Source organism: Mastomys coucha, unplaced genomic scaffold (assembly GCF_008632895.1).
Source record: "Mastomys coucha isolate ucsf_1 unplaced genomic scaffold, UCSF_Mcou_1 pScaffold23, whole genome shotgun sequence".
NCBI classification, from domain to species: Eukaryota; Metazoa; Chordata; class Mammalia; order Rodentia; family Muridae; genus Mastomys; species Mastomys coucha.
The window spans coordinates 59,545,366-59,558,981 of record NW_022196906.1 but is presented as its reverse complement, the minus strand read 5'-3'; the positions used below and the strand labels follow the sequence as shown (position 1 = coordinate 59,558,981).

Below are 13,616 nucleotides of genomic sequence, written 5' to 3'. Positions count from 1 at the left end.
CCAGGCTGGCCTCGAACTCAGAAATCCGCCTGTCTCTGCCTCCCAAGTGCTGGGATTAAAGGCGTGCGTCACCACTGCCCGGCAAATTATTGCTCTTAATTTGTATTTTTGCTAATTTTTTTACACTTAATTATCTAGCTATCTATGTGCATGGTCATGCTCAACAAGGTCAGTTTGTTCTTCTACTGTGTAGGCACTGAACTCAGTGTCAGGCCTGGCAGCGGGTACTTTACCTGCTGGGCCATCTCATTACACCCTGCCTTTCTTTTTGTAACATTAAAAAAATGAGACTTTTATACAAGTGTGTGTATATTTGCATGGGTGCACATGTTGGTTGGTATGGCTCTTGAGGTCCAGGACAACATTGAGGAGTTGGCTCTTTCTTCTTCACTGCTTGAGTCCCAAGGATCAAACCCAGTGTCAGGCTTGGCATCAGGCTTCCTTGCAGAGACAGCTCATCTACCCACTCATTGCTATTTTCTTAGTAATTGTCATCTTTATATAACCCTTTTAGTATAAAGTTCTACAATTTGAAGAATTATAAGCACGTAAATATCTAGTTCACTCCACATGATTTGTTTAGGGCCCTGTGCTGGACATAGGTCTACTGAGGACTCACTCTGTTAAACACTGCTAGCTGTTGAGGGCACAGGACAAAGATGTACTTTAGTAATTAAACAAGGAGTTACAATCCAGTAACTGTGTGTGTGTTTTACTAATCAAGACTTTTAATCATTGGCATATATAAGTAGTTATAAACTGGTGCCCAAGCTGACAAGTGTTTAAAAAGCTATGTTAACACAAAAGATACATTTCCCTTGTTGTAAAACACATAAGCCCAACATTCTACAATATTGGCAACACTGTGAACCTTCAAAATATTTTCAGGTGTCTTCGATTAACAGAGAATTCTGTCTAATTACAAAAACAAATAGAGAACACTGCCCGGCTAGTGGTGCAAAACTTTAATGACAGCACTAGGACAGCCAGGGCTACACAGAAAAACTCTATCCCCCCAAAAAAGGAAAAAAAAGTCAAGAAAACAAAGAAGCAAAAACTGAAATACAACAACAGCTACGTACCCGGAAGATATCCGACCTCTGCATTAACGCCATTAGAGAGAGGTAGCCACCATAGGACCAGCCGTGGATGCCCACTCGATCCAAGTCAATGAAGTCATACTGAGATGCTAGGTACTGGAGACCTTCCACTTGATCATCGATTTCTATTTGACCCTGTCAAAAAGGGGGAAAGCTCACTGGTCCTGATGTACACTAGTCTTAGAGAATTCTTTTTAAAACTGCTTCATGTTTTTACTAAAAATTCCTGGAGAGCTTCTTTTTCTCAGATTAGAGTTTATTAACAAGTGATATTCTATTTTGCCTCAGGAAATGTAAAATAAAAATGCTTCTATGCTACTCCTCCTACGCCACTGGCTGATGGGGGTTTAGTCATCAGGCCTTTCTTGTTACTGTCTACACTGTCCCTAGCTACAGCATGTCTCCGACTCCATTTGTTCTGTTGTCTGCTAAGAGGCCAGCAACTTCCTTGTAACAAGCCTTCCTCTATCCAAAGACAAAAATTCAGCCCCTTTAAGAGATTAATTTGACTTCTCCTTTTAGCACCTAAGTGCAGCAAAACAGACGGCATTACCCCTGAGGCCCTAACCTCCTCTTTTCCAACATGTTACCTCTAGCAAAGCTCTGGACAGCTTAGTTCCTGCCAGGACCACCCAGGGTATCACTTGGCCTGCCAGTGCACACAGTCTCACTTCACTGAGCCAAAACCGAAAAATAAAACAACCAAAAACTTACATGAGAATACAACATAAGGTCAAAGAATTGCCTGTGGGAGAGCATCCCACGTCTTACTCAGCATGTCCAACACACTGGCAACCACAGGGATTGCCTGACAGTGCAAAAGGAACATCGGCCTGCCATCATTTCCCAAAGCAGCAGAAAGGACCTGGGGCATCTCTAAAAGGTAGCATTTAAAGCTTCCTGCAGAGAGAAAGAGGCTTGTCACAAGGAAGGAACTAACCAGTTGGTTTCCCTCTTCACAGAGGACAGAACAAATCTCAATTATTCCTTAGCCATACATGAGTCTCTGCAAGCTAACTGGGGCCGCTTTGTGGGGAGGTTGCAGGTACAACCTGGAAGAGTATTTTTGTGCAGAAGTGGTTCTACCTCAGCTCCTGGGCGTTACATAACAGGTATCCAGGAGTGAGTATAATGTAAACTCAACTGTGCCTTCTTTCCCACTGCTCAATTTTAACAGTCCTCCCCCAACTCAAAGAAAATGAAAACATTTGAAAAGAAAGTGCTCTATGTTCACATACCATTTTATATTTAAAGGCGCCTTCAAATTTAAGCCCTCGGTGACATGATCCCCTGTTGTCTATCACCACAACCACATAGCCCAGGGAGGCCAGGGTGTTCAGGCGGAAATACTTGACTCCTTTAAACCGATTGTTCACCAGCTGCACCTGGAAGAGAAGCACATCTTCAGTGAAGTTCTGTGTCAGCATCTGGAGCAGGAGCTGGGGATCCACCTCAAGCACTAGGAAGCTGAGTGTATTTACTATTACCTTCCCTTTGAAATATAAGTGTGAGGGAATCCATCTTTAAATTTGCTCAAGTCTAGGCATGTTTGTGTTGCTCACACTTAGTCTCACTCTTAAAGCTTCACAGCAAACACCCAAACAACTGTAGACTTCATTCTAGCTCAGATAATTAAGATTTATTAATTAAGGTAAGATAGTCCACCCCACAGAGAAAGTTGCCAAATTATCTACACCAAAGAATATGTCATTCAAGTAACAGACAATTAAGAATATCTTCTCGCCCCACTTGTCTCTTCTGGAGTTGTTGCTGAGTGACAGTGAGGAGATGTAGCATTTTAATGAACACTGTTATCAGGCTAGTTATCTTTCTCCTGTTAGACAAATTAGTGTAAAAGTATCATGACTTTTAAATCACTTTATCACCCTTCAAAGTGATGGAGAGAATGACTGTATCTGGGGCCATACTAGAAATGGAGCTGTAGCTCCTGAGAGGAAGAGTAAGCCACGCCCCGCTTGCTCATGTTTCAGTCAACCCAGGGCACTCGTGAAATGGTGGTCCTGTGGGATCACGATGGAGCTGAAAATGTCTAATGACAGCACAGCTGGCATGACATGGTGCATTACTCCTGGGTTTGGGGCAATGTTAGTGTAAACAAGCTACTGCACTGCCAGTGTTCTGAGGGTGCACTGAACAAAGGCTGGTAACAGATGACTGGTTACTTGTGTGTGTGTATGTGTGTGTGTGTGTGTGATAGGTGGGACTGAACCAAGGGCCCTACACATGTTAGACAATGCTTACCACTGAGCTACGGCCTCGAGTCCATTTTTGTTTTTATTGATTGACTGAGATAGGGTGTCCCTGTACAGCCCTGGCTGTCCTAGAACTCGATCTGTAGACCAGGCTCTCCATATAGATCTCTATATAGATCTGCCTGTCTCTACACCCACCCTGGTCTCCACATGCACTCGGTGGCACACCACCTCCCTACATTGTATATGACGCATATATAAACACAAACCAATGAGAAGGCTGGGGAGGGCAGGAGCACCAAAGTCTACAGTTTGAGCTACTAAGGAGGTTGAGTCAGGAAGCCCACTTAAGCCTGGCATTCGGGCTAGCCTAGGAGAAAAAGTAAGACCTCATCTCAAAACCTATAAAGAGCCCCTAAATCATGGGGTATCGCATAAATATGTGCAATTAATTATTATATTAGTTTAAAAACAAATGAGGGAGAACTCTTTACCAAAGTAGCTGTGCCATCTCCTTGACTACTGTGCCGTGTGAGGCTCTGCTCAGGAGGAGGCACTGACCCAGAGCTCCCTGCTAACTAAGGAGGTTATTATTCTCTCCTATGCTACCATGTATCTGCATTTGTAAAATGTCCATTAAAGTATTGAATTTTTTAAAACTCAGTTATTAGCACACATAGGCAGCATTAACTGGACTTGCAGTTATTAATAACAATTAAAAAGAGCCTGGCAGTGGCGGTACATGCCTTTAATCCCAGCACTTGGGAGGCAGAGACAGGTGGATTTCTGAGTTCGAGGCCAGCCTGGTCTGTAGAGTGAGTTCCAGGACAGTCAGGGCTACACAGAGAAACCCTGTCTCGAAAAAACCAAAAAGAGGAGCTGCTGGTGGTGCACGACTTTAATCCCAGCACTCAGGAGGCAGAGGCAGGTAGATTTCTGCAAGTTCAAGGCCAGTCTGGTCTATAGAGTGAGTTTCAGGACAGCCAGGGCTACACAGAGAAACCCCGTCCCAAAAACAAACAAGCAAAAATGTATTACTATTACTGTGGGATATGCATGTGTATCCTAATTATCCATGAGAGCATCTGTGGGGGAGGGGACAATCTTGGGACTCATGGTTCAGGAGATCTAAGACTGCCAGGCATGCACATGTGGTAGACTCATCAACCTACTGAGCCATCTCCCTGATTGAAAGGCTTTCTTACTGTTTTAATATGTAGACCAGGCTGGAGGTCTATCTGATCAAAGGTGTGGGCCACTATAAAAAAATTAAAGGTTTTAATTTTTGTGATGTCTGATTTGCTAGTTTTTCTATTAAAATGGTGGAAAGAACTGAGTGTGGTTAAGTGGTTTTGTGAGAGAGAAGGGGAGCAAGAGCCCATCCTGCCCTCTCTGTGCTCTGTGTCTAAGCATACTGTAACAGCTGCCAAACTGGCCTTCCTACTTTTAGTCTCAGGCTCCATAGTCTGTCTATTCAGGCATAAACAGTGATATTCTTTCTTTCTTTCTTTCCTTCTTTCTTTCTTTCTTTAAGATTTATTTATTTATTATAAATAAGTACACTGTAGCTGTCTTCAGAGACACCAGAAGAGGTCGTCAGATTTCATTACAGATGGTTGTGAGCCACCATGTGGTTGCTGGGATTTGAACTCAGGACCTTCGGAAGAGCAGTCAGTGCTCTTAACTGCTGAGCCATCTCACCAGCCCCAGTGATATTTTCAAAATGTGAGATATGACTGTCACTTAGCTCCTTCCTACTTTCACTATCCTTCACAATAGATGGATGGATGGATAGATGGGACAGATAGGTAGACAGATGAATAGATAGATAAAAGCCACCCTACCCCTCACCCCATGCCCTTTGGTACTGGGAGCTGAACCTAATCTCACAAATGCCAGGCCAGTGTTCTACTGCTGAGCTGAGCTGAGCTGAGCCTTAACCCAAGATGGCCTCTGGGGCCTTTGTGACCTTAGATTGTGTAGACATTGGGTAGCTTATGTAGGCCTTGGATGATCTGAGTCTACTGCTACCCTCCCTACTGTGAGCTAAGCCCCATCCTACACCAATAGTATCAAAGGGGCTCTTACTCTAGGACCTTCTTATAGTTCCTTCTACAGGAAGAAGCTGTAACAGAAGGCATTTCTTCTCACTGTATGTAAAATAGGACCTCCACTACTATTTTTGGATATAAAATGGAGACAAGGAATCTCAGCAATAGGGAACTTGGTTGGTAAAAGTCTTTTTAGAAGGTGATAACAGATAAAGAATTGCAAGGCTGTGGTGGTGTGAATGAGAATGGCCCCCATAGACTCATATTTGAATGCTTGGTCCCAGTTGGTGGAACTGTTTGGAATGATTAGGAAATCTGGCCTTGTAGGAGGAAGTGTGTCATTAGGAGTGATCTTTGAGATTTTAAAAGCCCATGGCATTCCCAGATAACCTTCTCTCTGTTTTTTCCTAGGGATCATGATGTAAGCTCTTAGCTACTGCTCCAATGCCTGCCTGCCTGCCTGCCTGCCGGGATATTCCCTGCCATGATGACTCACCCTCTGAAACTCTAAGCAAGCACCCAATGAAATGTGTTATCTTATAAATTGCCTTGGTCATGGCTTTGTCATAGTAGTATAAGGGTAACTAAGACAGAGGCATAGAACACATTATAAGCAGTTTATGACCTCACTTCTTTCCTTGTTATTACAAAGACAGCCTCAGTTGTCTGATGTAGAGTCAGTCCTCCAGTGATAGCTTTGCCTTTAACCTGGAGGCCACTTGCTTCTCCAAGAAGAGATCTGAGAATAACTGGGAGCCCAAACAATCTTCTTCAGAAACAATTCTCCAGACTCCAATGCTATCATCTAGCTTCATCTGTTTTAAAACATCTTACATTTTTTATATATATATATATATATATGTGTATGTGTGTGTATATATATATATACACACACACATATATACATACATATGTATATATATAAACATGTATGTATATATAAACACACACATATATATAATATGTATAGGCAGATTGTTTATATTTATTTGTGTGAGTGTGAAAGAGAGAACAAGAGAAAGAGAGAGAGAGAGAGAGAGAGAGAGAGAGAGAGAGAGAGCATAGACAGGTCAGGGGGCAACTTGAAGGAGTCCTCTTTTATCATGTGGGTCCCTGAGATATAGAACTCAGATTGTCCGGTTTGGCAGCAAATGCCTTTATTAAACAAGCATCTAGTTGGGCCACCTGATCTCTTCTCATTTTTATTTGTACAAAAATATCTGTCACATTTTAAAGAATATGAGTACTTGTTAAATAAATATTTATGTATTGCTGGACATACTGGCTTATACTTGTAATCCCAGCAATCAAAAGGCAGAAGCAGGTAGGTCACTGCTAGTTTGAGGATACCTTGGTCTACAGGAAAACCCAAGATTAGCCAGGCTATATATATAGCAAGATCCCCGTCTCAAACAAACATCTCTTCTACTTATTTATTCATTCATTCAACCTTCTTCAGTGCTAGGTCTCAAATCCAGGCGTGTGGATAAGCATTCTACCACTGAGCTACACTCTCAACCCCTGACTTCACCTTTATCTAACTTCAGCCATCATTGACCTACAAAAATGGATGTGCATAGGAACAAAGTAACTCACTTGATTCTGTGAACCTTGGCATTGTAACTATTTCAATTACTTCCTATTCCAATCTATACACATTCTAAGAAAGAACATGGTCTGAGCCTCAGGCCCAATACATTCTTGTAGGATCAAGTGTTTTACAAGATTATCATGTGCTAATAGAAAGATTTGGTTTTATGTTAAGGAATCTCTTCAGGATTAACCCACAAGGATTTAAGGAGGATGAACAGTCTTCCACGGGGCTGAGTGTTAGAGGCCCTACAACAGCTGAAACCTCATAAAAAACTCTCCTGAAAAACTCAATACCAGCTCATCCTATCAACCAAATCTGTATGCTTCTCAAGATTGTGCTGGGAAAGAAATCAACACACCATAAAGTCACATCTTTTAAAAAACAACACACAGACTTGTTGATTTCATTGAGTGTAAAAAAAGTAGTTGTATTTGTTAAACATTCAAAATAATCAAAATTGAGTTGGTGGTAATTTTTTTTTGTTTTTTGTTTTTGTTTTTTTGAGACAGGGTTTCTCTGTATAGCCGTGGCTGTCCTGGACCTCACTTTGTAGATCAGGCTGGCCTCGAACTCAGAAATCCACCTGCCTCTGCCTCCCAAGTGCTGGGATTAAAGGTATGCGCCACCACTGCCCGGCGAGTTGGTGGTAATTTTATTATGGTAAAACAGACCCAACATTTAGCAGTGTATGTGTACAAGTTCAGTGGTATTAAGCAATGCACAACCAAAACCACTACCCATGTCCAGATCCTTTCCTCACCCAGAAGCAAGCACACCACTCACCAGCACTGCACTCTCCACTCTAGTCCTCGACAACAGCTACTGTATCTCCATCTGCCTATTACAGGAGCCTTGTGCAGAGGGAGAAGTGCACTTATCCTTTACAACTGGCTGCATTTTCCTGGTGGTTAATGATAACAGGCATCTTTTCACATGGCTAAATTTTTAAATTACTCACATTAAGGAGTCTTAAAATCTAGTTTTGATGCTAAGTCGTATAAAGTTCATATGTCCCTGACAGTACTTGTTACTTTCTGCTTTCTTGTTTTTTGTATGTATGTTTTATTGCTTTTATTTGTTGTGGGTGGTTTTTCTTGATTTTCTCAAAACAGGGTCTCACCACGTATCCCTAGCTATCCTGAACAGTTTGGCCTTGAATCCAGAGATTTGCCTGCTTGTTTCCCATTAAAGGCATACATCATCACAGCCCACTAAATTTTTAAAATTTAATTTAAAAAAATTTTTTAAAAAACTTTATTTGTTTATTTCATATATATGAGTACTCTATCTGCATGTATGCCTGTGTGTCAGAAGATCGTGTCAGCTTCCATGTGACTGCTGGGAATTAAACTCTAAACCACTAAGACTATCTTTCCAGCCCAAAAATATTCTGTTTTTAGCAGAAGCCTAATTTATATTGCTCCTGATGTATGGCAATAGCTATAATGCAGAGTATGACTATTTTGCTTATAAAACATACTTAATGACAGCAAATGATTTGACATAATAAACAACATAATGATGCTCATTATCTGGTGAGCTAATAGCTTTGTTAGTTTACTTTTACTTTATTTTCTATACAATATGAGGTTTAGATGTATCAGAGAACAAATAATTGAATGTAATTATAAAGGATATTACTGAATCCAAGAATGGCATTATAAAAATACTATAACCATATTCTAATTTATTGAAGGATCCAATGGAAAAATCTATATATGCAAGCATAAATATCTTATTTTCAATTTTAATTTCTTGTTGCGGTGCTGGGAACTGTAGCTAAAGCAGAAGGCAGCAGTGAAGAGCCTGGCCATAGTCCCTCACTCAGCAGCCACGTGCTAGGATTCTGTACTCACTGTGCGGAGATCAGAGAAGGATGCTTCCGGGTGTCTTGGTCTATCACTCTGTTGCCTTATTCCTTTGAAAAGGGGTCTCTCACTGAGCCTGGAGCCATGCAAAACTAATGATCCTCCTGCCATCACCCCACAGATGAGGGTTCCAGGCACACAAACACACCAGCTTTTTATCTGACATGAGGGTTGGGATTAGAATTCATGCTGCACAGCCAGTGCTTCCACCGTTCGCTGGTGGGTATTAATCTTCCTGCTGCTGCCTCCCAAGGGTTGGGATTATAAATGTGTACCACCATGTCCAGCCTTCAAATTCTATCTTAACTATCTAGGCAGTAAAAACCAAAACAAAAACCAAAAATCACAGCTGGAGAGATGGTTAAGAGCACTTCCTGCTCTTCCAGAGGCCTCAGGTTCTATTCCCAGCACCCACATGGAAGCTCCCAATGTCTGTAACTACAGTTCCAGGGGATCTGACATTCTCTGAACTCTGCAGGCATCAGGTAGGCACATGATGCACAGACATGCATGCAGAAAGAAATACTCATACACATAAAATAAAAAATCACCTAAAAATATATGTATACATATATTCAGCACTGAGCCATCTCTCCAGACCAAAGGGTGGGTGTGGGTGTGGGTGTGTGTGTGTGTGTGTGTGTGTGTGTGTGTGTGTGTGTGTGTATTTGTATGAGTTTCTATACTCACCTGGGGACCACCATATATGAAGAGCACAGTGGGGTATTTCTTTCCAGGTTGTAGGTCATGAGGCTTATACAACATTCCATACAGTGTAAATCCAGTAGTACTTTCAAAAGAAAAAATTTCTGGAGGGGTATAGTCAGGAAGAGGACCTGTGGGTAGGAACAGAGCCATAAAGAACTTCTCAGAGGAGCTACGCAACCTGAAGTCCAAGAAGGAAGTATCAAGACTCAGTTCCCTGCCCACCAACAACTACTGTCCTTCTCTCAGGTAAGACAAGCAATAAGCAGCAGGTATTTAAAAACAAAATGAACGAAGACCAAGCTGTCTTTTTCAGATACAGGCACAAGGATTTTGTGTAGTCCTTGGAGCCTAGGAGGTATTTATGTATAGACCTAAATATCTGGTGCCAAGTTCAGTCTTCACTTATCGGTGGTTAAACCACACACCTGACCAGCAATAGGCATGAATTTCAAGAAAGCTGTGGGCAGGGGACAAGAACCTTGTATTTAGCTCAGTCATCCCTCTCTAAGGCTATGCCATCTTCTTCTCAGGGCTTGTGCACAGTGATGCCACATTAAGCAAGGTTATTATCATTTTGCCAACTGTATTCCTGAACTTTCAAGGTGATCTGATACCCCTAAAGAAACATACATCCAGGCACAACTCCAACATACATGAAATAAAAAAATTACTAAAAAATTATTGGTTTTTTGTTTGTTTGTTTGTTTCTCTACATAGCCCTGGCTGTTCTGGAACTTGAAGTTGTTTCAGGCTGGCCTCAAAGTCACAGAGAGCCACCTGCTTTTGTCTTCTCAGTGCTAAAATTAAAGGTGTGTACCACCACACCCAGCTTATTATTTGTGTGATATGAGTATGAAGGTTTCAAAACCTATGCACACTTATGTGATGGTCAAAGAAAGACACCAGGTGCCATACCTCATCAATTTCCACCCTACTGCCTCAAAACAATCCCTGACTCAGAAACTTGCCATTTCTGCCAGGCTGACTGACTTTTTTTTTTAAAAAAGATTTATTTTACTTGTTATTATAAATGAGTACACTGTAGCTGTCTTTGGACCACCAGAAAAGGGCATCAGATTTCATTACGGGTGGTTGTAAGCCACCATGTAGTTGCTGGGATTTGAACTCACGACCTTCAGAAGAGCACTCAGTGCTCCTGTCCGCTGAGCCATTTCACCAGCCCCCCCCCTTTTTTAAAGATTTATTTATTTATTTATTAAATGTAAGTACACTGTAGCTGTCTTCAGACACTCCAGAAGAGGGCGTCAGATCTCATTACGGATGTTTGTGAGCCACCATGTGGTTGCTGAGATTTGAACTCAGGACCTTCGGAAGAGCAGTCAGTGCTCTTAACTGCTGAGCCATCTCTCTAGCCCCCCTGACTGACTATTAAAGTCCCAGAATCCACCTATGTCCTTTCTCTAGTGCAGAATTACAAGTACACACAAGTATACCTGGCTGTTATACAAGTTCTGAGGATTTGAACTCAGGCCCCTTGTAGTAGGACAGCAAGCATTCTTACCCACTAAGCCAGCTCCTCAGCCCCACATTGGTTTTTAAAGATAGATTTACTTATGTACTCGAGCACACTGTATTCATGCACACCAGAAGGGAGCATCAGATGCCACTACAGATGGTTGTGAGCCACCATGTGGTCACTGGGAACTGAACTGACAAAATAGAAAGGAGAAGGGAATGGAGGAGCTACATCTCTCTGCTTTCCGACTGTGCATACCACGTGACCGTCAGTCACCTAATGCTCCCCTACTGCCCCCATGACTCCCTTTCTTTCAGACTGTACCTTATACCATGAGTCAGAATAACCCTTTCCACAAACATTTCTGTTAGCTATTGTGCCACAGCAACTTATAAAGTGACTAATGCAGAAAGCAAGTATTTGAAAATCAGATCAGCTCCTGCCTGAAATAATAGTACTTAGAAGGCCAAGGCACAAGGATTGCTGAGTTTCAGACTAGCCTAGGTTCCAGAGTAAGGTCAAGCCTGTGCTATAGAATGAGAACCTGTCTTTCTTCGGTGCTCTTTGCTCCCACAGTAAGCAAGTGTGCTGGCTACTATTAAGAGGACCACTATAAGGACTTGAAACTTCCAGAAAGCAGCCAAGTGGTTATTCCCTAAAGCGTCCCTTTCTGCTCAGAAGGTCTTACTTGTTTAGAATAGATTATCTTAATCTACTTTTCTTTTCTTCTTTCTTTTTTTTTTTTTGGTTTTTCGAGACAGGGTTTCTCTGTGTAGCCCTGGCTGTCCTGGAACTCACTCTGTAGACCAGGCTGGCCTCAACTCAGAAATCTGCCTGCCTCTGCCTGCCAAGCGCTGGGATTAAAGGCATTGCCACCACTGCTCAGCCTTAATCTACTTTTTAAAAAGGCTTTCCAGACATATTCCTGCTCAGATGAGAGGCAACTCAGCTCATTCAGCAGTTGACAGAACTGGAAGTGAGGTCTACCTGAAGCTCAGTATATCAGGGACAGGTAGGGCTGAGCAATGGGAAGACAGCCCAAGAGACACAGACATAGGCCACCAGCACAGTTTACTGTGATACCAATCCTAGTTAAGCCCAGGGTTAGTGAAAGAGGTACCTGCGGAATCCAAAATGGTGGCCCAAAATTCCTTTGTTTTATGAACTGGGTCATCTTCAGGACTTGAGAGTTTGTAGAGGGACACGCAGTGTGGATTCTTCTGGTTGCTGTACTTACTTATGAAGAAGTCACAATGCTAGAGAAAAGAAAGACAAGAATGGCTTTCCACAGGAAAGTTAGGGAAGGCTACCTGTGGTCACACACACCAGTGCTGAGCAAGAGGACAAAAAGAGTTTGACAAATGATGCAAACACAATGCTTTTCCTAGATGGGGCTTCTGTGGGCCAATATCACCAACTTTCACATTACTCAAAAAGAATGTTATGTGAACACAGGGTTTCTATGACAGAATCCCTCCCAACTGGGACACAGTACCCGGCTGAGGCAGCAGGAGTGTGAGTAGCCACGGTCAGTCAGCCTCACTACTTCACCAGGGTTTGCATAACTGGTCACGTATAGATGATGCTCCAAAGGAGAGTCTTTGGTGCCTTCAAAGTACACCAGCTTTCTGGCTTCATCAACCCAAATCTGCAAAAGTCACAGCACAAATCAATACTAGCACGGTTCTGAAAAAGCCAACACCACACAGCCCCCATCTTGAACAGAATCAGCTGAGTTCTCAGGCTTGGGCTTCTTTGTCTTTTTTTTTTTTTTTTTTTTTTTTTAATTTTTTTTTTTTTTTCCTACCAGTGATAATGTGAGCTGGTTTTCCTTATGGCTAAAAACCTATCTTATCCAGAAGGTAAAAGGCTGAGTTACACACTTTTGGGATAATGTCCTGACTGAGTGCATTGTGTACTTTCCTTAAAATAAGTATTTCATTATAGAAAATCCCTCTGGGGAAATACCCTATACAACATCTCATTTGCCCACTTAGAAAAGATAAATTTTATTTTTCTCTTAGCTTTAAGATCTTTCCTACAAATTTGCAAAAGCATTATCTACCAAGCTGAGAAATAACTGAAATCAACCTTCTTCAGCAACAGTGTAGTTTATAAATAAGTAAGGATAGGATTTATTGTAAGCACTGACCCTGGAGAAGATTCAGTGTCTCCCGCCCTGGATAAGATCTTTTAAGTTACTATCTAACACAGAATTTACTTAATATTCTACACAAACTGCAACAATCTAAAGAAACAGTTGTCTTTCATTGTTATTTAAAATTATTCTACTAGCCTACTGAAAATTTATTAGAATTTAAAATAAAATGCTTTAAAGAAATAAAGGAGATCCTAAAAGAATCTTAAATGTCTGTCTCTCTCTCACACACCTACACAAACTTCATTATTAACTTTTTAAAGAAGATGCATCTGTCTCTAAATGAACACAGTTGCTGTAGGAAACAAACATGTAAGAATCCCCACAGGCATGTGTCATCTCTCCAGAAGGTCAGGGCTGAGGACGTGCAGTGGTGGCACATGCCTTTAATCCCAGCATTTGGGAGGCAGAGGCAGGTGGATTTCTGAGTTCTAGGCCAGCCTGGTC

General features: G+C 41.8%; 1 protein-coding gene across 6 annotated transcripts in view; it reads right to left on the bottom strand.

Moving 5' to 3' along the window:
• Dpp8 (dipeptidyl peptidase 8) overlaps positions 1-13,616 on the bottom strand; it is a 56,878-nt gene that overhangs the window by 7,835 nt on the left and 35,427 nt on the right. For 5 of the 6 annotated variants that reach the window (XM_031345269.1, XM_031345273.1, XM_031345272.1 and 2 more), the window contains 5 exons: positions 12,507-12,659; positions 12,132-12,267; positions 9,517-9,662; positions 2,339-2,485; positions 1,083-1,235 (listed from right to left, as the gene is read on the bottom strand). In XM_031345269.1, coding sequence (XP_031201129.1) covers positions 1,083-1,235; positions 2,339-2,485; positions 9,517-9,662; positions 12,132-12,267; positions 12,507-12,659 — 735 coding nt within the window. Of the gene's footprint in view, positions 1-1,082; positions 1,236-1,277; positions 2,001-2,338; positions 2,486-9,516; positions 9,663-12,131; positions 12,268-12,506; positions 12,660-13,616 lie in introns of those variants that run through there. The other variant, XM_031345275.1, reaches the window with a different exon arrangement.